Below are 26,841 nucleotides of genomic sequence, written 5' to 3'. Positions count from 1 at the left end.
GTGTTCAAGAAAAGCCTGGCTGAGGCACTTAGTGCCATGGTCTGGTTGACTGGCTGGGGCTGGGTGCTAGGTTGGCCTGGATGATCTTGGAGGTCTCTTCCAACCTGGTTGATTCTATGATTCTGTAGACCCTGAAAGATATGTTCAGTGGCTCAGGAAAGTCTGGTCTAAAACCACTTTAAGACCAGTTGTGAGCAAGATTCTAGTCAGTATTAAATGCAGATTAATTTCTCTTCAGCAAGTGGCATTTAAGTTATTTCATGTTTATTAATTAGATTCTGCATTTTAAAGAAATAATCAGTTGTGCAGCATAATTTCCTACATTCAGTGGAATAAGAAACACTCCATGGGGGTTTTCACTGATATGAAATTTTCTCAGATAAAACAGATTTTCATTTTAGAGAGATTGCCTAACTTTACTCATCTTCCTGTGAAGGGGAATAGGCTGGTCAGCCCTATGGTGAAAAAATCATGGCAGACCCACCTAGAAATGTAGAGGTGTAACTTGAGGTAATTTAAAATGTTGTCCTTGAGACTTTTCTAAGTGGTTTTTTTTTTTGGCCAGTTGTCCAAAAGAGCAGAAATAGCATTCCTGATAGTCTTTAATTAACTCAGTAGCTTATCTGTCTTCTTCCTGTTCAGGGCTCTGTATTTGGCAAAAAAAATCAGGCTAAATTGGCTTTCTATGAGTATATGATTAAGCCATTTTGGCTTTAACTAATTTGAGCTGACAAGCCAAAGAAGCATTACTTTTAAATTGCTTCTTTGGATAACTAGTTTTGATTCCAGCATAAAAGTGTTTGATCTGTTTTCCTGAGTTTAATTATAAGACATCAGGACTATAAATCACAAAATTCATGCATTTTACTCAATAAAGTACTTCTGTACCGAAGCATTTGATGATGTATTCGAATTAGCTAGATGTGCATGCAGCAAATTCTAAATATTTAAATTAGGAAGAAAAATAAATGCATTTAGAACTCTATATGCTGAATGAGCTTCTTAGCCTGGCATTTGAGGGCACTGAGGCCATATTGCTTGAGATGGGAAGATGTTTTAAAGAGATGGGCAGATCAGTTTGCGTTTAATTAGGCACTTGTTATGGAGAGTTTAAAACCTCTCCCTATTTTTTTGGTTATAATTGGTTTCAAGAACATAAAAGAAAGCTTGTATGAACTGGAAGGTCATGCTGAACATAAAGGATATGAAGAATGAAAGAGGGATAAACAATTGTCCACGTAATGTTCAGGGGTTTTGTAGGTGCTGTCTTTTTCCCATTGTCATCAGACTAAAAGTTTTTCTAGTTCTGATTTCTAAAGAGCCTCTGTTGAACTCTGTGAGTCAGAGGATGTGAATTACTTAGGAAAAATACTACTATAGACTACTATATGGTGTATGGCCATAAATATGAACATGTGGAAAATACATTTTGGTAAAAAAAGAATATAGAGTCTGAGGGTTAGTTTGAAAAGCTTGGAATGGAGCTGCCACAACCAAATCATTTTACTTATTTGTATTCTTAAAATTTATTTGTAGTAAGTTCCTAATTTTATGTCAGCAAATTTACTTGTTATTTGGTTATCATTTGTAGCATCTTTTAGCTAAATTAAATAGAACTGAAGATTTTCCATCTTTCCTACTTGGGAATTTTTATACAGCATACACAAATATTCAGTGAATCAAGAGACTCAGATGCCTATGACCATTTATGTAGAAAAATAAATAAATTAATGTAATTTTCTACATGAAATGTGGGCAAGTGTCAGTTCCTGGATTTCAAAGTGTTGATCTACAGCTTCTTTCCCTTTAGCAAGTGTATTGAACTTTAGCTCATTTAACAGGAACTAGTGTCTGGAGCAAAGCTTTACTGTTGAATCTAGACACAGTTTTTTCTGCCTTCCATTGCCTGGGCCAGCCTGTGGGCAGACAGAAGTGCCTGCCTTTCGGTCATGCTGTGTGAAATGGTTAATAGCAGTTTGAAATAGAAGTTATTCTTCAAATAGGGATACTGTGTGATTTGCAAGCAGTCCGCTGCCCCTTGATGCAGGCTTGGTTCATGGTGCAGGTAGACAGGTGGATCTCTGGCTTTAGTTGCTATAATGCACCATAATTGGTTTCACAAAAGAATTTCTGGCTAATCCATGTGTCTAGTAATAACTTAATGTTTTTAAGTTTGCCTCTCTCTTCTGTTTGTATAACTGTATTCTGGAGGATGACATTTCTTTCACGTTCTGTGATTTCATACTGGCATATTCTAATAACAAGCAACTTTGTGTTTATTTCTCAGTTGAAGCACTGGTCTGTGTTAATGGTGCATCTATAGCTGAAACATCCCTTTACAAACCTGTGCCATCTGCATAAGCACCATCAGATTCTTGTTTTATATTTTGCATATAACTACATTTGTCCTTTTAAAAAAGAATTGTTCGGGGATAAGGGGAATAGAATGTGGCAATTTGAAAAAAAAAAACAGGACATTTTCCTTTATTAAGCACTTATTAAGTGTTTTCAAATGCAGAGAGAAATGTAGTTATTTGGCTCTGGGTATTGTTATTCATGATTTTAAAAACGATTAATTATTAAGTCTTGCCTATATGGAAAACCATCAATAGAACAAGGGGGCACAGTCTCAAGTTGTGCCAGGGGAGGTATAGGCTGGATGTTAGGAGGAAGTTCTTGCCAGAGAGTGTGATTTGCCACTGGAATGGGCTGCCCCAGTTAGGTGGTGGAGTCACCATCCTTGGAGGTGTTGAAGAAAAGGCTGGATGAGGCACTTAGTGCCATGGTCTAGTTGATTGGCCAGGGCTGGGTGCTAGGTTGGCCTGGATGATCTTGGAGGTCTATTCCAACCTGATTGATTCTATGCATTCTATGAAAATGCAGACTTCTTTCAGTTCAATGCTTAGATTTCCTCTGTGTGACATTAAGAACCAGAACTAGTTTCCTGATTAAATTCTTAATTATTCAGCTTTCCCAAGTGGTACCTCTTTTGTACTAGAAATCACCTGTAATAAAAAATATGCCTAGCAGCAATATTGGTGTAATAAATTACTCATCTCTAGGAGTTAGTCAAACATTTGATCTGTCATTAGCAATCTATCCTGTAAATTCCATGCTTCAATGAGAAAACCTGACTGAAAAAATTAAAGTATTTTCCAGTGTAGTCACTGTCATTGATTTAATACTAGAGGATGGCTGTTCTGTGGAATAGGTATTTTCTTTTTCTTCTTTCCAAACATAATATTGATCAATTTTCAGCTTTATTTGGTATGACCTTTTTTTTTTTACTGTAGCAGAGTCTTTTCAAAAGCTGTTTAAAGTCTTAAAGATGCCATGAACATTAATTGCTGCTGCTCACTTTAATAATTTGTAGCTGTGTGTGCTCACATGATGTCAGTGAAATGATATTAGTATAACATTAATTTAAAGGGCAATCCTACAAGCTGAGCATTCTGGCTCTTTGCCAATGAAACGCTGAAGTGTTTGCTTAACCTTAAGCATGAATAGCCCTATTGTTTTAATGTGACTAGTATGTGCATTTAAGGCTTCTCCGAGTCAGATTACTCAGTGTGTCCTTGGAGGCAGCTCTTAGTCTGGTGATGCATCATCAGACTGCTCTAAATATGGGATGCTAGGCCAAATTGCTTCTTACTGTAAGTTTGATACAGCTCCAGTGAAACCAGTGGAGCTGTGCCAATACACAAGAGCAAATAATTTAGCCTGCAGTGAGTTTCATGAGAACTACACAGGGAAAAAAACATTTCTTTTCTGCTGGGCTACCTTTAAACATGTTATGTTCTACATTTCTTTCAGACCAATGAGGCTTTCCTGTTTTCTACATCATGAGTGTATTTGTTGTTATGTGCAGCATAGTCATCCTCGAAAATAGTTGGAAGATGAAGAGAGCCAAATAATCATATATTAATTCTAATCCTATATTAATTCTAATCCATAGAATAGAATCATAGAATCAACCAGGTTGGAAGAGACCTCCAAGATCATCCAGTCCAACCTAGCACCCAGCCCTAGACAACCAACTACACCATGGCACTAAGTGTCGCATCCAGTCTTTTCTTGAACACCTCCATGGGTGGCAACTTCACCACCTCCCTGGGCAGCCCATTCTAAAGGCAAATCACTCTCTCTGGGAAGAACTTCCTCCTAACGTCCAGCCTAGACCTCCCCCACCACAACTTGAGACTGTGTCCCCTTATTCTGTTGCTGCTTGCTTGGGAGTAGAGACCAATCCTCACCTGGCTACAACCACCTTTCAGATAGTTGTAGACAGCAATGAGATCACCCCTGAGCCTCCTCTTCTCCAGGCTAAACAACCCCAGCTCCCTCAGCCTCTCCCCGTCCATAATATTCCAGGACAGCAACAAGTCTAAATGAGCTGACTGCATAAATTAATGTTATTTTTCCTTATAAGCAATGGCTTCATGTGGAAAAAAAATAAATGTCTTATATTTTTATAGGAAAATGTATCAGGATTACATAACTCAGTATAAAGAGGTTTTGGAGCAACACCGTGAAAAATATGCAGAAACTGCCCTTGCACAGAAGTATTACAAAAAGAAGAAAGAGGTTGAAGAAATCCAAAGCAGAATTTTGAAACAGTGTGAAAAATATAAATGGAAAGAAGATGCTTGTTTGGATATTCTGGGTACTATTTTTATCAATGCTTTTATTGCAGAGCCTACTGTCAGTGCACTGAATGTTAGAAGTCTCATACAGAAAACCTTTAGATAATTTTCCACAGTTTCTTTTGTGCCAGTAAAAAGGTATTAGGAAAAAAAAATCTCTGAAGAAGAATTTGGAGTATTCATACTAATATTCATTCCTCCAACTCAGGAATATAATGGGAAGAGTTTTGCTGTTGGGCTTCTCAGGGTAAAAAAAGTCCTGAAATTACTTTAGAACTAACCTGTCAACATTTAAAATTAATTTATGATATTTTTAGTGATGTTTTTAATGACATTACTCAGAGTTACACTGCTATTTCTGTTACACACACTGTGCTCCTGACCTATTAATTTATATTTGTAAGGAAAATTAGATTCCCAAATTAATGATCTGTAATTCTATTTTATTTCTGCAGATCCTGTTCCTTTTAAATCCCTAAATGACTGGGCTTTACAGATGTATCCTTGATTTGAAGGGTTTATATAGTTTGTAGGCCAGAAAGTATATATTTAATTTCACAGCTTTCTGTTAAAAAATAGAGTAATTATTTATATATTTGTGTTTAGAGGGGCAGCATTGGCATTCCTCTGTGAGAGAAATGAAGGTCAACTGATATGCTTCAGTTTAAATTTATGGGAGCATTTCAAGGAAAGAAAATAAAATTTCACATTATAGCATCTGTCAAAATGCTTCATGAAAGAAGTGAGGTTTGAAGATCTGTCCAGGAAAGCCCTACAGGCTGGGGAGGAGTGGCAGGAGAGCTGCTTGGGGGAAAAGGATCTGGGGGTGTTGGCGGACATCTGGCTGAACATGAGCCAGCAGTGTGCCCAGGTGGCCAAGAAGGCCAACAGCATCCTGGCTTGGATCAGAAACGGTGTGACCAGCAGGAGTAGGGAGGTGATCATGCCTCTGTGGTCAGCACTCATGAGATCACACTTCGAATACTGTGTCCAGTTTTGGTCACTACAGTACAGGAGGGACATTGAGGTACAGGAGGGACATTGAGATGCTGGAGCAGGTGCAGAGAAGGGCGACAAGGCTGGGGAGAGGTCTGGCAAATATGACCTATGAAGAGTGGCTGAGGGAGCTGGGATTGTTTAGTCTGGAGAAGAGGAAGCTGAGAGGGGACCTTATTGCCCTCTACAACTACCTAAACAGAGGTTGTAGTGAGGATGGAGCTGGTCTCTTCTCCTGAGTTACTAATGATAGGACAAGAGGAAATGGCCACAAGTTGCATCAGGGGAGGTTTAGGTTGGATGTTGGGAGAAAGTTCTTTCCTGAGCAGGTGGTCAGGCACTGGAACAGGCTGCCCAGGGAGGTGGTGGAGTTGCCATCCCTGGAGGTGTTTAAAAAAAGTGGGTGTGGCACTTGAGGCTATGGTCTAGTGATGAAGGATGCTGGGATGAAGGTTGGACTGGAAGATACTGGTGGTCCTTTCCAACCATAGTGATTCAGTGTGTGAAACTAATGATTGGACTCAATGATCTTGAAGGTCTTTTCCAATCTAAAAAATTCTGTGATTCTGTGAAATGTAGATTTGCCAGAGCTTTCTATTACCACACATTTGAGTTCATGGCATAGTGGGGTGAAGGACCTAACAGTATCCCTTGATTGAAAAAGGGAATGTTGCAGTCTGTATTCCATAACATGTAAGTGCTTCTTCAAGGCAAAAAACACAGGAAATGTTAAAGCTTGCTGCAGCTGCTACACAAGAATCCATCCAACTAGAAAAAGAATCAGAGGAATTAGAAATGAAAATTAAGTATTTGAAAAAGGTAACTGTATTTTAATTTTATATATGTGGTAATATACACAGCACCATTATGTCTTCAGAAACATGAACAAGTGGTGTATATTCAAGCACTCAGACCAACAGGATGATTCCAGTATTAGTAATTATGTTTCTATAGTATCACATATGTTTTCTTGGAGAAGCAGATTCATGAATGTAAAGGCTCTTAAATCTTGCTTTCTCTTGACCTCAGCTTACACCATAATGTATGTCAAGGCACTGTGTCATTGTGCTACCTCAAGAGGGCCAGGGAATACATTCCTTGGTGAGCTCCTGGGCTTCAATATACAGATTTCACAGGTCCTGCTGGTTTAAATGGCTTTGTCAAGATTAATGTGTTTATCTAAATATGCTTTACAAAAAGAGTGATGTAAATTTATTTCCTGCACCCTCCCAAATAAATGTGTGGTTAAATAAATCTCAGAGGTAAAACTGGCTGGTTTTAGACAAGAGATGAGTAGAGTTCCAATGACTGGAAAATCACTGATTCAAAGTGATGATCTTTCAAAAAAAATAAAACAAAGTCAGACTTTGTCATGACAGCATTTTGACCCAAACCTCTGCTAGGAAGTAAAAGGTCCCTCCTAAGCCTGAGTAGCCCAGTAGACCAATCTTATGAAGAGCTGTGTGCTTTTATAGTACTGCATCAGAACACTTTTGCCTCTCTAAACTAGATGATTGCAGACTCCATTTACTGCTCTATCAGCCATGTCCACTTCAGCCAGCCCCATGCAGATAGAAGGGTGGCCTGCACAGGTGGTGTTTGCTATTGATATTTTGTGGTACTGTTTGACAGTCACATAATGTGGTGTGTGCCATATAGGCGATGAATTTTTTTGTAGCTGTTGAAGGAGATCAAGTAAGGAGTAACCTGTTCTTAACAGATCATTAGAGTTTGTGCTCAAAAACATCTGTATATTCAGTTGTTACAGGTGGTCCAACAAAAAATATTACCTCTATTTAATCCCATTCTGCTTATTTCTTCAGACTGTCATGGCTACAAAAACTCTCCTACTGTGCACTGATTCATCAGGTTAAAAAAGACATTTGCAGTATATATCTATAATTTTTCAATTGAAAATTATTTGTTGCTTATATTTTAAGACATTTGAAGAGGCTACAGAAGATCAAAATAATTCCAAAACAATTGAAAGGAAAAAGCAGAAAAGTCTAGAGAAGCCAAAGGAGTTTAAAGAAAGGTACAGTTAAAAATAATTTCTTCCCTTGATTTCATGGGATCAATACTGGGCCCAGTCCTATTCAATATCTTTATTGATGATCTGGATGAGGGGATTGAGTCCAGCATCAGTAAGTTTGCAGATGACACCAAGCTAGGAGCAGATGTGGAGCTGTTGGAAGGTAGGAGAGCCCTGCAGAGGGACCTGGACAGGCTGGATGGGTGAGCAGAGGCCAATGGGATGAGATTTAACAAGGCCAAGTGCAGGGTTCTGCACTTTGGCCACAACAACCCCAAGCAGCACTACAGGCTGGGGACCTCTGTTCCTCATCCACTCCTGTAACAGTTGTGCTCTAGATCCTCCACCAGCTTTGCTGTCCTTCTGTGGATGTGCTTCATCAACTCAGTGTCATTTTTGTAGTAAGTGACTTATGGTGTGCTTGAAAAAGAAGCTTTTTAAGGCTTTAAGTAGGTATTTAGTGGACTCTGTAGGAATGTGTCATTTTAATCATCCCTATGCTGCTTCATACAGGGACATTTTGGGTCTTCAGTATCATCTTACAGACCTATGTACAGAATTATTCTACTTTCTTATGTAAGATTTTTGCAATTGACAAGATCTCAGAAATAAGGCAGCAATAAATCCACTTAGTTTTAAGGCTGACTGAAAAAAATGTTCCTTTGAGTTTTTGATGAAACCCTTGTCTGTTAGGTTTGTAGATAGAAAAATGTCAATTAAAAATCTATTACAAAAGGCAGAGTCCTGTGCTCTGTGTACAGGTGTGTAGGAAGCATTCAGGCTCCTCATGGAGAGGAACTCACAGGGTGCACTGCTGAACATGCTAGTTGACTCCATGTCATTGAGTCTTCAGGTGCATGTACCTTCACCTGAAGTTGCATAAAGGTAGATTTTTTTTTGCTGCTCTTATTGAAGCAATAATTCCATGGCTTACATCACAGTTAAAAGAAGTTGTAAACATTTTACACTATACTAACTCAAATTGCCTTTTGACCTCCATGTGTGCATTTATGTGATGGAGCATACCGTATCAGGCCATTACCAGATTATTAATTGATATGTTTTTCCTAGAGTAAATTTTAAAGTTTATTTATGTCAAAGATATCCATTGCATAGAGGCTTGTAGAAAATGGCATAAAAAATAGTTTTAAAAAATCCCTATTTAGCAGTATTAGAATCATAGAATCAACCAGATTGGAAGAGACCTCCAAGAGCATCCAGTCCAACCTAGCACTCAGCCCTAGCCAGTCAACTAGACCATGGCACTAAGTGCCTCAGCCAGGCTTTGCTTCAACACCTCCAGGCACAGTGACTCCACCACCTCCCTGGGCAGCCCATTCCAATGCCAATCACTCTCTCTGACAACAGCTTCCTCCTAACATCCAACCTAGACCTCCCCTGGCACAACTTGAGACTGTGTCCCCTTGTTCTGTTGCTGCTTGCCTGGCAAAAGAGACCAACCCTCACCTGGCTACAGCCTCCCTTCAGGTAGTTGTAGACAGCAATGAGGTCACCCCTGAGCCTCCTCTTCTCCAGGCTAAACAACCCCAGAGAAGAGGAGGTTCTTCACTAGAAAGCATAGAAGCATCTGATTAAGTAACTTCTGATGTTGAAAGCAGGCATATTATGAATCTGTGATTATTGCCAGCAAAGCTGCTGAGATAATGAGTCATAGGAATGCAAACCTTTGCAAGCATAAGGCAGTGGACAAAAATCTAACAGCAGAATTTGCATACTAAAAGCATTAGTTTTCGTGAGCTGTTTGGTTACTACTGAGCAAAAAGAGCTTGCTGAAGAAAAAGGACATACCTTCATGTTCTGTCACAAAACAAGAAGGAAACAAAAGAGTTATACTGTGAATCCCCAGGAACTGATGCAGACCAGCATGAAGAGAAACCAGTAGCAGCAAGGGAATGAGCTATCCAGAGCAATGAAAGCGCTGAGCAGAACAACATACAAATTAATAGCCATGAAATGCTTTAGAGGGCCGTAGGACAAGAAATCAACTTGGAGGTTAATTAATAGCTGCTGATACAGATGTTCCCCTTTGGGCAGGAGGATGGCAGTGGTAACTGTTCTTTTAAAAGGCTTGGAACATTTTCTTTTAAATCCCTTATGGCTGGCCAGCTAGTCAATGATTAGGCTGACTGCAAAACAGATCCTTCTTCTCATACTGGCTATTTTCTCTGATTAGTGTGCTTTCCTAGTTCACCAGTTACACAGACAAGTACAACAGCTAAAATTCCCAAATCAAGAGCTCTCTTCAGTGACCAGTTAGGACTCCTTTTGAAACCCTGGTCTTGTTTTCTCAATTAGAGATTATATTTATTCTATAGAAAGGCTGACATCTTGAACCGTGCTGTAGCATGCATCATGTTCATTCTCTTTACTCCTGTAAAATACTCGAGAGAGCTTTATTTCCATTATTCTGTAAGTCTGAGTTGGTTATTTTTCAATTTAATTATGTATTAATTCCACATCTGAATGCTAAAATATCTGATGTTCCAAGTGGGATCTTTTTTTACAACTGCTTGTAAAGAATATGGCATGGTCGATTAGTGCTGCTCTTTCAGTATCTTTGCAGCACAAGTGATGAGCTAGTTATTAAAAGTCCTGTTTGCAAAAGGACTTGCTGGCATGAACCTGATTAGAATACTGAACATGGCTTCAATAGACAGTTCTGGTAAATTCCACAGTGGCAAGTGTGATTCTTCATACATATAACCAAATATACTTGTTTCCTATAGTGGAGATACAGTCATACTAATCTTTGAGCTTCATTATTCTGCACAGAATAAACCAATGCTAAGGAAATGAGATTTATTTTGACTTATGATTTTTTTCTTTGCACTTCACTAAATAAAAAAAGTTATTTTTTTCACAGTATGAACCCAGACAAAGATTTTTTTGTCTGCTCAGATGTCCACTAACAATGAAGTAGAGAAAGAAGACAAATGATCATTCCTGTTGTTGCAGATTGGACTATTTAGAGCTTCAGTATGAAGTTTGGTTTTCTTTTCAATGGCTATTAATTATGCCAGAGCAGGTGCATGTGAGGGGTTATCAGTATTTTTTTGGGGGGAGGGAAGGGAGCAGTTGTATATGCATAAAATTAAACTGTGGGTTCTTTGGGAGAGTTCTGTTGCTTAAAACCCACATTTCTTAAGAGTTTCTGAGTACTGTTTGTAACTGTCATCAGTACATTTTTCTGGATAGACATGCATTGGAAAAGAATGCCACAAGTTGGCATCCTAAGTTCTGGGGAGGAAAAAGAAAGGGAACACAGAGTTCATAGCAGTCTAACACAGGACCTTGGCAATAGCAGCCTTGTGCCATTAATTTTTGAATAACAATTCTGGTAAATTGATGAAATAAGCCATTTTGGACAAAGTGAAGCAGTTTTAATCAGAGTTCTGTGCTTAGCTGTGGCTTTATTTCTCCTTGGTTTTGTGCTCTGTGCATCTGAATTTAAAGATACACCAGTGATATGCACATCTTATTTCCTATAGTACTCATTCTTCATGCAAGCGAGGGGCCTTCAACACAAGGCACATGAGGAGAGGCTGAGGGAGCTGGGGTTGTTTAGCCTGGAGAAGAGGAGGCTCAGGGGTGACTTCATTGCTGTCTACAACTACCTGAAGGGAGACTGTAGCCAGGTGGGGTTTGTTTTCTTCTCCCAAGCAACCAGCAACAGAACAAGGGGACACAGTCTCAAGTTGTGCCAAGGGGAGGTCTAGGCTGGATGTTAGGAGGAAGTTCTTGACAGAGTGAGTGGCATTGGAATGGACTGCCCAGGGAGGTGGTGGAGTTGCTGCCCACGGAGGTGTTCAAAAAAGCCTGGCTGAGGCACTTAGTGCTGTGGTCTAGTTGATTGTCTAGGGCTGGGTGATAGATTGGCCTGGATGATTTTGGAGGTCTCTTCCAACATGATTGAGTCTATGATTCTATGATATCTACAATTACTCTAGCTGAAAGAAATACTTCTTTTCCCTAATAATTTATTATTCCTGTTGATTGTTTTGAACTGGTGCATTGTGACACATGTTTTATATAGTTTATTAAGTCTTAGTCCAGCACAACACTAAATGTATAATAGAACAGAAGTATAGAATCATTTATGTTGGAAAGGATCTGTAAGATATATAGCTGAACATAGCGCTTTCATCACTTACTTGACTGAGGTGCATTCATGGTTTTATGTGGTCAATGTTGTGCATGTATATTAGTTTAATCAATCCTTAAGTTTCTAGTTTGGCATTTTTCAGTAGTCACCAGTTTCATTCCACACTACTTTGTAAAGTCCATCCTACATTTGATCTTGTTTTAATTTATGGAGAATTTCCCAAAGAACAAAAAGACTGACTCAGTTCTTCATTTGTTCCAAAGAGCATTGTTTAGCCTGCTCTAAACCAGATGTTGTAGCTAGAAGCACAAGGGTTCTAAGCAGGAATGCCACAGAGAAAATAAAATAGAACTCATTATTTTAAGAAATGGTAAATGTTTCTCTGCCAAATAGCCACTTTAGCCTTCATTGTTCTGCTAGCCTTTGTCAATTTCTACCTTGCAAAAAAAGCTATTTACCCTACACACATAATTACCCCACAAGTGAAAACACTTGATGCAGTTTTCCCTTTTGTCTGTGTAGTGTTGAGTATTCCAGACAATCAGCAGGCAGAGAAAAAGTGTTTCTGAATGTGAAAATGTGCTTTCAGAACTGCAGTAATGAAGTACTTTCACTAAAGTGTACAACTGCAAACTACTTTTCTTTGACACTGACAAAATTTGAGTCAGCAGTGCTCTTATGATTGCCTTATTACTACTTTGTGTCATCTTTTTTTGATGATATTCTCTGTCTGACTTTGGTTAAAGAAAATACCTTTTTTTATCAGCTGCTGGAGCTAAAAGAAGTAGAACCTCTCTGGCTGTGTGCATCTCCCTTGAAAACTACGCTTACTGGAGCTGTCAGATTTTGTGTTTTCCTTTCTCTTGTGATTGCTAATTATTTTTGTTTAATGTTAGTTTTTTTTCCCCCTGTAGAGTATTTGAGGAGAGTAAACATCCATCTTTACCAAGCGAGAAACACCAACTGCGTAAGCCACTGCGTGTCCCATGTGCCCCTCGGAAATTAGTCCAGTCTGTACAGAGTATTCGCTTCCCAATGCAACGAATGGAAACAGGTGTGGTGTGTTTAATGATCTTTCTGTGTGGATTAGGTTTTGTATAAATACATGCAAACCATAACAGATCTAGTGAACTGCTCCTGCTCTGATAGTTGAAGCCAGGCTTTCAGTCAAAGTTGGGTTTTCACAGTATCACAGTATCACAGTATCATCAGGGTTGGAAGAGACCTCACAGATCATCAAGTCCAACCCTTTACCACAGAGCTCAAGGCTAGACCATGGCACCAAGTGCCACGTCCAATCCTGCCTTGAACAGCTCCAGGGACGGCGACTCCACCACCTCCCCGGACGTTCTGTCTTTGAGTTCTGTCTTTATTGGATAGGTTGAACTGGATGATCTTGCAGGTCTCTTCCAACCTGGTTGATTCTATGATTCTAGACTTGAAAAATAGGTGTCTGACTTTCCTCTTATGTATGCAATGAGTAAAGTAACATGACAGGTATATCTGATGCATAGTGTCAGAAAAATCTGAAGCATACTTTTAGCACTGTTGGCATGAATACAGTAAATATGACTAAATATTTGTAGTGAATGGATACTTTCTGATATAGTAATATTTTTTAATTAGTTGTTAAAAGTGTAAGCTTTGTTCCAGAGTTCTGTTTAACAATGCTGAGGTGGCTGGGGGCCCACAGAATTTATTTTATTTCTCAACATAGAATCAACCAGGTTGGAAGAGACCTCCAAGGTCATCTAGTCCAACCTAGCACCCAGCCCTAGCCAGTCAACTAGACCATGGCACCAAGTGCCTCAGCCACTCTTTTCCTGAACACCTCCAGGAACGGTGACTCCACCACCTCCCTGGGCAGCCCATTCCAATAGAAAATCACTGTCTCTGTGGAGAACTTCCTCCTAACATCCCTGGAGAGTTTCAAAGTGAGGCTTGACAGAGCTCTGGGCAACCTGATCTAGCTGAGAATAGCCTTGCTTAGAGCAGAGGGGTTGGACTAAATGGCCTTCAAAGGTCCCTTCCAACCCAGAACAATCTATGATTCTATTATATGAAGTGATACATGCTAATTTAGGGAGAGAAGAAAAAGAACAACCCGTGGAACCTCCAGTGACCGCTAGCAGTTCCTCCAGCCTTGCAGAAGACTCACCACAGGTATGCAGCTCTCCCTCTGGCAAAAACATCAGACTACCAAGTCTATTTTACGTGGTTGTTTAAATTTCAAACACTTCAAATATACCCAGTGCTATTATATCTTACACAAAACCTGTTACATTGTAACCAAGATGCTAATCTTGGTAATCGACTATTACTTGGTAGTCACAATACACTTTTTTCTTCAGCATAATTTCTATTTCAACTAAAAACATATCTGTTCTTACAAAGTGCAACTGGTAGTAAGCTTTCTAATGTCAAACTTAAGGTGGATCATATATCTAATTAATTTAGTGTAGTTTTTGAAGTTTAGAATAACCTTTGTAACTTAATTTGATTGTATGTAGCAGATTTTTGGAATTCTAAAACAGGAATGCAATCTTCTATAACCAATTAATGGTAAGACATCTACTCCATAATGAAGGATTTCACAGAATAACACAGAATCTCAAAATGCACTGGGTTGGAAGTGATCTCTAGAGATCATCTAATCCAACCCACATGCAGTAAGCAGGGACGTCCCCAGCTAGATTGGGCTGATTTCACAAAAGACTAAATGTGCAAGGTGCTGCCTGCAGTTATGCTTTACAAGACTGCTTGCAGTTAGCAGCTTAGTTCCAAGGTTTATCCAGGAACAAAAATATGAGCTGAGAGGAATAAAACTACGAGTAATGTTTCTTTGTACACTTGAGGAAACCACAACTACATTTTCCATCTCTCACATATAAAGAAATACTTCCTATGGCATACTTTTGAGAAGGTGAAGTGTTTTGCAGCTTATTATCTTAAATATGCAAGCACAATAAATCCATCCAGAAACAAACTGAGGGAACAGCTTTCACAGTTATGAAGATCACAAATAAAATCTCAATAAGTGCAAGAACATTCACAGAATAAATAGATTGTTAAAGAACAAAATAAATATTCACAGGTAAGGCCATAGGAAATAAATGGTTTACAACTGTGTTTTCTGTGCAGAAGCTTGGAGAAGTTTCTATACTAAACCATTTCTTTATAAATAACATCTCATTGGATCTATTTAAAACTAAATTCTAAAGAACAACAAAAATCATCAAGTACTAAGTTAAGAGAATCAATTATGGTTTTCTTAAGAGTGTCAAAGGAACTGAAGAATGATGTGAGTGTTTTGCTAAATAAAGTGGAGTGTGTGGTAGAAGCAGCAGCTTTCATTAAATAAGACAACATGAAGGGAATGACTAGACTGAGTAGAACAAGAACAGAAGAAATTTCAAGCAATTATGATTTGTGACTGGCTGAGGGAATTGGACATGATGAGGATGATGGAAGGGCTGTTGTCAGGATAATCCAGATAGGAGGATGGGAATCTGGGACCCAGAATTGCACTTCAAGATTAGTCTGAAGCAGTGAATCAAGATTAAGGGAACTTTAGGACAGTGATGGCGACAAGGAGAAGAAAATGGAGTCTGAGGAAGTGGAAGAAAAGAAGGTTCTTTCATTGGAAGAAAGAAGGTTGCTGTGCTTGAAAAAAGGTGTACTGTAAACTACAGAAGTTGAATGGCACACAGTTTCTGCATAACCAGCACTTTTGTCCCCCATCCTGAAATGAATTCAGTTTGATATATTGTGTAAATTTAAACCAAGCTAAAACTAGCAGCTGCCTGTGAAATAATGTGTTATCTGATGCTGAGGCACAGATTCCTAGTGCTACTGTGCCCTTAAGGCACAAATACATGCTACGTGTCAAAGTTAGGGCTTCTGCTTTGATGATTATCTGTGAGGAGAGGGTATTCCCGTGTTCTCTGCATTGGCCTTTGGAGACAGATCAGGCTCCAGCTCTTTCTATCTTGACAAGCAGGAGCAACATGTTTGCAATAGTAGAAAATCTGGATAAAGTTTCTAAATCATGTAATGCTATTTGTGTAACAGAATAGTTAATTATTCACTTCTTGTCAGCAGTGTTGCAAATGCAACCTTTTAGAAATGGGTTTGGTATCATCCTGTTAAAATGTAGGTAAAGCAAAGATAGTAAACAAGAGTTTGCTGCCTGATCTCTAAAATTGGTGAAAGAAAAGGTTTGCAGAGTCTAAGGAGAAATCAGAGTCGTGTTGTTGAAGTGATTATTTCACATGCTGCCTCATCTGAATTTTTTGCTGTGTTTTAGATGGCTATTGAAACTGCAGGGAGTAGTAACCCACAACTTACCCAGGTTCCATCAATAGCAAGTTTACAAACCCAAATGCAATTCAGGTAACTTTTCTTTAACAGAGTAGTTTGCTTTCTTATGATTGAGGTTCATGGAAACAATCCAGACAGTAATTTTTTTTTGTCTTTTAGACTGGTACTTCCTCCAAAGCAGATGACTTCCAATCAACAGCTTGAGAGTGAAAATGCAGTTATAGGTAAAAGTGCCACTCCAATTTTTTTTCTTTTTGGATAGGTAATTACTTGGGTAAAATGAAATACAGTCTGAAAATCTTCCCAGAAGGCTGGAAAATGGTTCTAAAAATCTCAGTAATTTTGGGATCTTAAAGCATCAGGTTAAGGTTATGAAAAAATACATACAGAATACTTACAGAAACAAACCAGGAGTATAAAGGAACCTGTTTTGAAATCACAAGATGCTGAGCTTCAGTTTAAATCTATTTTTTCTAATTATACTGCCAATTTAGATGTATGCCAAAAATGATAGTCTAGTTTTTTTGAATGAATAGGATCCTAAGGATATGTCCTGAAACATAGAATCTTACCCCATGGTACCTGAAATGTTTCATTATCTGAAGTTTTGAACCAACAGCCTGACACTATTGTTCTCATGACTCATTCTGGCTTTTGCCCAGTTCTTTAAGATACACTATTTGTGTCACACGGGCGGGCTTTTTCAGGTTGTTTCCTGCTGGATTCTGTTAACTGTTGTTAGCACTCTCAGAGGACAATGGCCAGATTAGCCAAACACAGCACTCTTGGGGAAAAGTACCCAGGCTTGAAGGACACACCAAACAATACAAAGCAGTGTAAGCGCTGCTTTGAGGATAGTAAATGACAGAACAAGGGCTAACAACTGTGGACATAGCCACAAAGTGGGTTATGATGAACACTACAGTCAAAACACTCCTTTACCAACAGCAGTGTCAAGTTAGTAAACCTTTTTCAGAGGTTCTTTCTGACAATGCAGTTTTGATTTGTCTGTTTAAAATGCTTTTATAATACAGGCAGTGCTGTCTTTTTTGTATAGCAAATCAAGAGGCCAAATGTGTTGCTAAAGAAGCAGAAGATGAACCAAAAGATTCTTCATATATACCTCAAGTAAGGAAAAAATTCTTATAAATAATTATTTTATTGAGAAGTGTTACAGTATCTTGATGTTCTTGGATCTATTGGCAAGAGGTAAGTCTCAGAAACTGGCAAAGTGACTCATGATAAGGCACTCAAGAGGTGAGAAGCAAATCAATGCCTTCTAGTTATTAATATGATGATTATTGCTCTTGCTCATGTTAGTGCTCTGGAGGTTTTTGTGTTACCTTAACAACAGGCTATTTTGGATGACTGTCCTGTGGGCAGCATGTTTTTTTGTATAAATTGGTATGGGATGGGGAAGAGAATCAAAAGGTTAAAGATACAAAAACTTGTGGGTTGAGATGAAGACAGTAGAAACTGTGCACACAAGAGAAACAAAGTAAAGAATTAATTCACTACATCACAACTACAAGCACTTGTTTTGCCATTTCCAGGAATGTAGGATCATCATATATAGTGATTGCTTGGGAAGACAAATATCATAACTCAAATCATCTCATCCTCCCTCCTTCTTCACTGCAGCTTTTATTGCTGAGCATGATATCATATGGTGTGGAACACCCCTTTGGTCAGCTGGGGTCAACTGTCCCAGCTGTGTGCCCTCCCAGCTTCTTGTGCACCATCAACTTAGTCACGATGGGGCAGCATAAGAGGTAGAAAATGCTTTGACATTGTGTGAGTGCCCTTCAGCAACAACTTGAGCAACCCCACGTTATTAATGCTGTTCTCACCACAACTCTAAAATAAAGCCTCATGTGAGCTGTGATGGTTTGGGTGTTCCCCGCCCCCCCACACTTAAGAAGGTACCCAGACTAGACTCAGCCAGCTCTGGGAATATAAATGAAGCTATTTATTTACAGCTAGCACAATATACAAGCAGATAGTTACAGTAGATACAGTTATAGACAGAAATAGACAAGGTAAAAGTAATACAGAAACACAAGCAGCCCTCCCAGAAACCTGAGTCCCCAGGAGGGGCTCTCAACCACCTCTCACCTTCCCCCTGCCCCTCTCAACCTTACCCCAGTCCCAAGGAAGAATAGAGGTTCAGCCAAGAGGTTAGGAAGCAAAGGTGAGTGGCAGGAGAGGTTAGGGAGATGCAGCTCAATCAGCAGCCAGAGCAAGAGTGCCACAAAATGGTGAGAGTGTTATCTAATGTTTACTTTCTTCTTCAGCAAGACTCTGAGGGGAGTAGACATCACCATTGTTTTCCTTTCACAGCCTACGATCTAGTTCTTTGCACCAAAACATTCTACCCTGCTTCAAACTAGCACATGAGCTATGAACTCTCAGCCAAAACCAAAAAACTTTTGGTATACTCCTCATCTTCTGGTTGGCTCACCACAGGCTGATGCCAGCGGAGAAGAAATGCTGAGTCTGGTGGAAATCAACAGAATCCAAGTGTACATTGTCATTTATCATTTTCTGAGGAAGAGGAAATTCCTCAGTCTTTTATTAAAATGTTCAAGTATAGTTTTATTCACAAGAAGTCCACTGAAAATTAGATAAGTTTACAGTTTTAAGTATGGCAAATACATCACTGTAAGTGTTTTATTCAAACCTGTTTGATTTTTCATGAAAATAAAAATAACTAACCCTAAACCAGATGTGGAATGTATTTATAGGTAAAAGGCTTCATGATACCTTGGGAAATGTGATTTACCACTCTTTTCAATTTCTTTTCCCTAGGACCTACACACGTGCTTTAAGTCAAATGAGGATAACTCTGACACAGCAGAAGAAAGTGTGGAGCATTTCTTAAGGCCACCTAAAACACCTGAGTCTAAGGGGAAGGAACCTCAGTTTTCTAAAACACCTCCATTTGACTTGTATGATTTCAGCTTTGATTTTAAGCAAAGTTGCATTGATTGTTGTTATATAAGCATTTTCACTGGTTTCAAAAGGTACTATAGAAAAACTTCCCTAGAAGCTCTTCTGAATCATAGAATCACAGAATCAACCTGGTTGAAAGAGAACTCCAAGATCATCCAGTCCAACCTAGAACCCAGCCCTATCCAGTCAGCTAGACCATGGCACTAAGTGCCTCAGCCAGGCTTTGCTTGAACACCACCAGGGATGGTGACTCCACCACCTCTCTGGGCAGCCCATTCCAATGCCAATCACTCTCTCTGACAACAACTTCCTAACAACATCCAGCCTAGACCTCCCTTGGCACAACTTGAGACTGTGTCCCCTTGTTCTATTGCTGCTTGCCTGGCAGAAGAGACCAACCCCACCTGGCTACAGCCTCCCTTCAGGGAGTTGTAGGCAGCAATGAGCTCTGCCCTGAGCCTCCTCTTCTCCAGGCTGCACACCCCCAGCTCCCTCAGCCTCTCCTCACAGGGCTCTGCTCCAGGCCCCTCACCAGCTTTGTTGCCCTTCTCTGGACACCTTCCAGCACCTCAACATCTCTCTTGAATAGAGGAGCCCAGAACTGGACACAGCACTCAAAGTGTGGCCTGATCAGTGCTGAGTACAGGGGCAGAATATCCTTCCTTGTCCTACTGGCCACACTGTTCCTGATGCAGAAGAAGACAGTATTTAGTTCACACACACCCCCTCCCCCCAAACTTCACACTAGGTAATTTATAAGATTTTTTTTCTCATGTGTTATTTCTACTTGAAGGTCTTTTGAAAGAGGGAGACTGCTTAGAAACATGAAACACAGGCTCTTTGTATCTCTTTACCTACAATTGTTGTCTTTTCCTGCAGTAACATTTCTATCTTTAAAGAGTCTTTTTGGTAAAAGGGTAAGGAATTGGTAGGAACACTACCTCAATTTTAATTTAACTACTTATGTTAGCAGCTTTATGTTGGAAAATAAATTATTGACAGAAACTATGGGAATTTAGAGAAGTGACAAAATCAGCAAAGGAAAAACAGAACAAAATATCCATTTATGCTACTTCTAAAAAAATCTTAATGTAGTTTCTTCCTTTCTGTCTTTACAGCATTCACAATTTAGGTTGTGAAGAAGGAACATCAAAATCTCCTGCCTTTTTTTCTCTCATGAACTTCTCCCAGAAATCACCTGGCTTTAATTTGTTTGATTCCTCTGTGTTTGGGGCAGAAAATTCAGCTGATGAGGTAAAAATGAATACTTGAGGATATTAAATTTCCAGAAAATAAAATATTCTAAGAAAACATCATTGACAACAGATGAGGTTTTTCAGCTTGGTTATCTATGTGGCAAATAATGTTTTTTCACTAGCTTGGTTGATTTTACGTTTGTCAGCCTTTTCAAATGCTTGTCTCCTTTCCTGGCAGTCTCACTATGATGATTTGTGGTCAAGTATGATGCTTTCCAACAAGGGCAAGATTGCATAATGAGCAAATATATAGGTGACTAGATTCACAAAAAGGCTTCTGGTTCAGCATTGCAACCCAGAACTTCAGTTACCCTGGCAGAATTCAGAACTCATACTCTTGTGTGCTTTTGTCTTGCTGAAGTGGAGATCAGGAAAATGCAAAACACTGAGAAAAGGAAGAAAAGATTATCTGTTAGGGATACTGAAGAGACAATATGGATTAGCTATATTTATATGTGGGGCAACAGGTAGGGAACTATTTGGAACAGGGAGTGGAATCCAGTGTTTTATTTTCCTTTGCAGGTTCTTCAGCTGCAGTGCTCTAAAGTAGTTTTCATTGAGACAGATTATTTGTTTCCAAGGATGCATATCAGTATGTAGTTCAGTGGTTAGGTGTCACTACTGGCAATGCAGATTCAACCCCCATCATGCAATAAGGGATTTGAAACCACGTGTCACTTATTTTAATGGCTGTGCTCAGCCTTGAGTTTGCCAGATAAGAGCTGAAAGAAGGAACAGGGAAAACACCATTTTATTTTGTGTTAGTAAGGTAGCTCCTATCATCTGCTGTGTATAGGTAAGAATACTCTGGGGAGTACTTTGCAAATTGTTTAGGAATGAGGTAGGTATCAGGTCAGCCAGTGCTGTGAGAGCTCACTGTGTCTTAAATTTACCAGCATGTGAGATTCTCTGAAATGAAATGGGAGTTTTGAAGGACTTACCATCCATTATAAATCAAGCCTAAGAACTATTCCTAAGAGTGATGAGAAATATCATGAAATCTGTCTCACTGAAGAGTTTACCTTGCAACTTCAGGACTGATGTATACATTTAAATGCAGACTTTGTGATGGTTACTCACATTCTCTAGAGCAGTGTCTTTCTCACCAAAAGTGAAAGACTTTATTACATATCAGCATTAGAGCTTATCTTTTTGTCTGGCTTGTTAAACAAAATGCCTGCTTTACATTTCAGACAGAGGAAGGTTATCCTGTGGGAAATTCAAACCCTCTGTCTCCACAGAAAGATATTGGTAAGTCTTAAACTCACATGTACCTGTGTGTATCAGCTGTGTTGTGCTTGTGTGATTGACAAACTTCTGATCCTGCTTAACAAGACACCTTTCATTGTCTAAAAGGATGTTCAGCTGTGGTACTGTAGTTCAGTGGTTTATTGAGTTCATTTGTGTTTTGGCTAGCTTAAATCTTACCTGGCATGTTTGACTTCAGATATGTGAGATGACTTGAAATAAGAGGTATGAGAAGGAATGAAAGAGTGGAATAGGGTTAGATGGACTTGAAGCTGACCAGGAGGAGAAAAATGAAGTGTTAAAGCTTTTTCACTGATGAGAAGAACAGGTTCTTTTAGTGTAAAAAGCAGTAGTACTTGGTAAGTACTACTGTTTGACTTAAGGCTATCAGCTTGGTGTTGGAAAGAGTACATGTGTTTTCTTTCCTTTAGTTAGAATGAAAATAGTTCTGTTCCTCTTAGAGCACAAGTATAAGAGAGGAGAATCAGACTTAAACACAATCTTCCACTCATGCTGAGACACACACATACACATTGTGTGATGAAAGGCTAATTTTTCCTGGTATCATTTCGATCAATACTCTTGGTCACACACCTTTCTGACAGGAATTGTAACCTACCATTTTTGTGGAGGTGCTGCAAGTGCAAAGTTACTTTTTTTTTGAGTGTATGAATATAGGGTTGTATGCATATATCTGGAGAGCAGCCAGGAGGAGAGGGACCTGGGGGTACTGGTAGATAGTAGGCTGAAGATGAGCCAGCAGTGGGCCCAGGTGGCCAAGAGAGCCAATGGCATCCTGGCCTGCATCAGGAACAGTGTGGCCAGCAGGACAAGGGAGGTTATTCTTGCCCTGTACTCAGCACTGCTCAGGCCACACCTTGAGTGCTGTGTCCAGTTCTGGGCTCCTCAATTCAAGAGAAATGTTGAGGTGCTGGAACGTGTCCAGAGAAGGGCAACGAAGCTGGTGGGGGACCTGGAGCACAAACCCTATGAGGAGAGGCTGAGGGAGCTGGGGGTGTTATAGGCTGGAGAAGAGGAGGCTCAGGGGTGACCTCATTGCTGTCTACAACTCCCTGAAGAGAGGCTGTAGCCAGGTGGGGTTGGTCTCTTCTGCCAGGCAAGCAGCAATAGAACAAGGGGACACAGTCTCAAGTTGTGTTGGGGGAGGTCTAGGCTGGATGTTAGGAGGAAGTTGTTGTCAGAGAGAGTGATTGGCATTGGAATGGGCTGCCCAGGGAGGTGCTGGAGTTGCTGTCCCTGGAGGTGTTGAAGCAAAGCCTGGCTGAGGCACTTAGTGCCATGGTCTAGTTGACTGGCTAGGGCTGGGTGCTAGGTTGGACTGGATGATCTTGAAGGTCTCTTCCAACCTGATTGATTCTATGATTCTAACTATTGCAAAGAAAAGAAGGTGAATTTTGTGTTGCTAAATATAGAACTCAGGCATTCTTCTGTCTGTACCTTTGCTTCTCAAAGAATTTCAGTGGGTGATTGCATTGTTCTCTAGAGAAGAAAGAATCTGCAAATATCTATCAGTTCACAAATACCTGTATTGCTTGCTATTTGAAATATTTTACTTAGTACCTTGTGCAGGAGTGTTTTGCTGGACTTCCAAGTCCTTCAAGAACTTCACACTTCATTCTATGTAGATTCTAGTAACGCTCTCTGGAAGTACAATTTGTAGTGCAGAAATAAACACACAGCAGAGGTTGGCATTCAATGGGAGTGCAATGTTATTAAAGAAGCACATTATGCTATGTGTGGTATTCATTCAGTAAGATTTAATCTCACTATTAATATGTATTCCATATAGGAAGCTTGTTTGGGAAATCAGAAAGTGAGGATGCATTTGCCTTTCCCTTCCCCTCGGAATCAGCTTCTCATGCATTTGGAGATGGAAAAGATGACTTTAGTTTTCCATTTGCATTTGGACAGGATCAGAGATCATCAGAGTCTCCTTCTGTTAAAGGTTTTCATTCTTCCCTACAAAATACAAAACCATTTACATTCTTTTGAATACCTTTGACTTCCTTTTAAAATCTTCTCCTGCTTAGCCTTGACAAATGTTTTCTATTTCTGAAGTTAAAGTAAAAGCATTTCATCTTCTTTCACTTCTTGTAAGAATGTGTTATTGCAATTGCTTTAAGAGCATGAGTATGTTCATCAGGCACGCGTGCTTTGAGGTGCACCTTTCATTTTTCTTCCTTGTTTTCCACATATGTCACTCTTATAAAATGTTACAATACACTCTTGTTAAATTTGCACTTGTGAAAATTTTATGGTAGTGTGTTGAATCAATTAAATGCCTGTGAGAGCTTCTAAACGGCTTCTTGATATAAACTAAACCTGTGTTACTCAGAGTGACTATTGTAGGAGCTAAATCTGAATTTGAGTTAATGACAATGTTCTTAAACCAGCTGTTGTACACAGAATATTTATCAAATGTTTCAAATAAAAGTTTTTGTTAATTTTATGTAACATTTTGTAGGTCTTAATATCTGAAGTGAAACAATATTGCAAGTGTAATACTTAACATTTCAACTTCAGGTCCTTCCCATTGATCTGAATCATAGAATCAACCAGGTTGGAAGAGACCTCCAAGACCATCCAGTCCAACCTAGCACCCAGCCCTCACCAACCAACTCGACCATGGCACTAAGTGCTACATGTCATAGAATCATAGAATCAACCAGCTTGGCAGAGACCTCCAAGCTCATCCAGTCCAACCTATCACTCAGCCCTGTCCAATCAACTAGAGCATGGCACTAAGTGCTACATGTCAAACACAGATTCATGATTTTTGAAAGTCCTTATGAATATATAAGGGAAATTGAGTTTCTTGGGCATTATGAAGTAAAAAACCTACCTGAGAGCAAGCAAGCAAGATGCTGAAATGGAAACAAAACACATAATGGCAAGAGGCCACATCATTCAGAAGACTTGAAAGAGGGTATTGCAAATGCATGATCTACTCAGAAGGGCACATGGACTAAGTGAACAAGTTGACAAAAAAGCATCCTACCTGTGTAGTCTGCACAGTCTGACAATAAAGTGTTGGCAGAGTCCAAAGAAGAGTAGAGTCCTTTTCCCTCTGATGAACTGCAAATACTTCAATGACCAAAAGTTTGATTATCTATGCCACCACTTATTTGTGGCCAAACTACTAAATGTCTTAGGACTACTCCTGTGCAGCTCAGTACTTGTGTCTAGAGATTGTAAAAATATTTTTTTTGCTGGAGAGGGATTCAGGAAGCTTTAGTGCAGTGCTGCTGACATCCTGCTGATAGCAAGTAAGACATGGATTTTATGTACTTTCTGCCCCCCCCAAACACAAGTTTCCTTGTTAGTCTATTTAAAAGAGATTTTCTAATCTACTGCATAACTCATGGTCTGAAAAATATAACCTAATAGATGAATCTGAGAGAATTTCTGTGCTATTTGAGGTAATGTTTTAGGGTACACTACTGGCAGATATTCTGAGATCCTTTAGAGAGTTGAAAAGTACAATTTTGTTAGCTCTGTTGTTCCACAACTGAAGCTTGCTTTCCTGTCTTGTGCTGAATTCTGCCATCTATATCTCTGACCTTACGTTCTGGCAGTCAAGGCTGCTGGCTGAAGTGGGAGAAAGCATTTTTCTAGGTCTTGCTGGATGTTTACATACACAAATTGGATAGGATGATTATAACCAAGGAGAGAGCTATCCAGAGGAGGTAACTCCTCAGTATTTTGGGATAATTTTCTGAGCTATAAGGACATGAACTGCTTATAAACACACACTGAAATTTTGTCATTAGTGTCTATCAAATTCTGCCTAAAAATGATCCCTTGATATTATCCCTATAAAATCAGCAGCAGTTATACTGCTGGATTGCTGACACTAGTTCTTCATTCCTCAATGCAGAGTCAGTAAGGTTAATTTTTGTCACTGTTAAGGGTATGGAAAGCTATCTTAATCTGACCATGGTCTCCAGTAGAGCAGGAACAGGTATTAAGCACGTGACTCCAAGTAAACTAAAGACCAGCAATGTCCAGCAGCAGGATAGTGATGGCAGCTAGGAGCAGTGATCTCTGAAAAACAGTTCAACTGTCTGTGGAGTAGGAATGTGGTAACATTCTGTGCTTCTGCTGTGAAACTTTGGAGGTGTGGGTTCTCCTTTTGGTCAATTCTTGTGCTGTACTTATCGTAGAACCAAGCAGGATGGAAGAGACCTCCACCATCATCCACTCCAACCTCTCAACTAGACCATGGCACTAAGTGCACTAACTTTCTGTTAAAATTAATAGTAGAGAGAAAAAGATATCACCCAGATACTGAATTAATTAAAACTTTGGGCTTAGTTGCAGCTGTTTACAGTCAGAATTGTAGGTTTTCCACACAGTCTCAAGTTGTGCCGGGGGAAGTATAGGCTGGATGTTAGGAGGAAGTTCTTCACAGAGAGTGTGATTTCCCATTGGAATGGGCTGCCCAGGGAGGTGGTGGAGTCACCATGCCTGGAGGTGTTCAAGAAAAGCCTGGCTGAGGCATTTAGTGCTATGGTCCGGTTGACTGGCTAGGGCTGGGTGCTAGGTTGGACTGGATGATCTTGGAGGTCTCTTCCAACCTGGTTGATTCTATGATTCAATTCAATAAAATCACTGCACTGAGCCCCACTTATATTCTGTACATGATTGCCTGCCCACTTTCTACCCTAAACAAAGAAAAACCACTGATTTCCTCTTTCATTTTGAGACTATGAACATAACTAAACCTTGATATTGGAAGTAAAAGGGCTTCAGTGCACATATGTGGGTAACTGTAAACTTTGGGGGCAAGGCCAGGAAAATCATTGCATCGCAAGAAAACAATCTTGCACTATAGCCTTAATGCTCTTAAGTATTTCAAGGAAATAAGCTTTAAGTGCTACTTATTGTAACAGATTGGAATGTGTAGACTTACAGCATTAGATGGCAGTAATCTCCCCAGTGCAGGGCTGATTGCATGGGTAGCAAGAGTTGGCTAATCCTTTTTGGCCAATGGCATAAAACAAGGATTAGTTTTTCATTTACTGCAACTGAGTGGGTCATTAGGATCCAAAGACACTAATGAGCCTGAACAGGCAATTGGATTCTGGTTTCAAAGTTATGGGCTAGTTTAAAAGGAGATGATTGTGTCTTTTAATGATTTAAAATATAACATTTCAGTGACCTTCTTCCTGGAAAAAGTTAAAAAGGGAAGGAAGGATGTAACCATGGAATACAAACCTGGAATGTTGACTTTTTCTCTTGGAACTTGAG

The 26,841-nt window shown here is 39.6% G+C and overlaps 1 protein-coding gene across 1 annotated transcript in view; it reads left to right on the top strand.

Annotated features, from left to right (window-relative positions):
- Positions 1-24,040, top strand: part of C1H14orf39 (chromosome 1 C14orf39 homolog) — a 37,550-nt gene extending 13,510 nt beyond the window's left edge. Inside the window, exons 6-18 of the mRNA XM_064153926.1 lie at positions 4,476-4,663; positions 5,099-5,141; positions 6,338-6,458; positions 7,580-7,674; positions 12,709-12,848; positions 13,878-13,957; positions 16,101-16,186; positions 16,274-16,338; positions 17,172-17,242; positions 18,923-19,062; positions 20,185-20,320; positions 21,516-21,573; positions 23,381-24,040. Of these exons, the coding sequence (XP_064009996.1) occupies positions 4,476-4,663; positions 5,099-5,141; positions 6,338-6,458; positions 7,580-7,674; positions 12,709-12,848; positions 13,878-13,957; positions 16,101-16,186; positions 16,274-16,338; positions 17,172-17,242; positions 18,923-19,062; positions 20,185-20,320; positions 21,516-21,573; positions 23,381-23,583 (1,426 nt within the window). The 3' untranslated portion in view covers positions 23,584-24,040. The remainder of the gene's footprint in view (positions 1-4,475; positions 4,664-5,098; positions 5,142-6,337; positions 6,459-7,579; positions 7,675-12,708; positions 12,849-13,877; positions 13,958-16,100; positions 16,187-16,273; positions 16,339-17,171; positions 17,243-18,922; positions 19,063-20,184; positions 20,321-21,515; positions 21,574-23,380) is intronic.
- Positions 24,041-26,841: the final 2,801 nt, after the last annotated feature.

Source organism: Pogoniulus pusillus, chromosome 1 (assembly GCF_015220805.1).
Source record: "Pogoniulus pusillus isolate bPogPus1 chromosome 1, bPogPus1.pri, whole genome shotgun sequence".
In the NCBI taxonomy this organism is placed as follows: domain Eukaryota; kingdom Metazoa; phylum Chordata; class Aves; order Piciformes; family Lybiidae; genus Pogoniulus; species Pogoniulus pusillus.
Note: the sequence above shows the minus strand (reverse complement) of the source record. Positions and strands in the feature narration are given on the sequence as shown.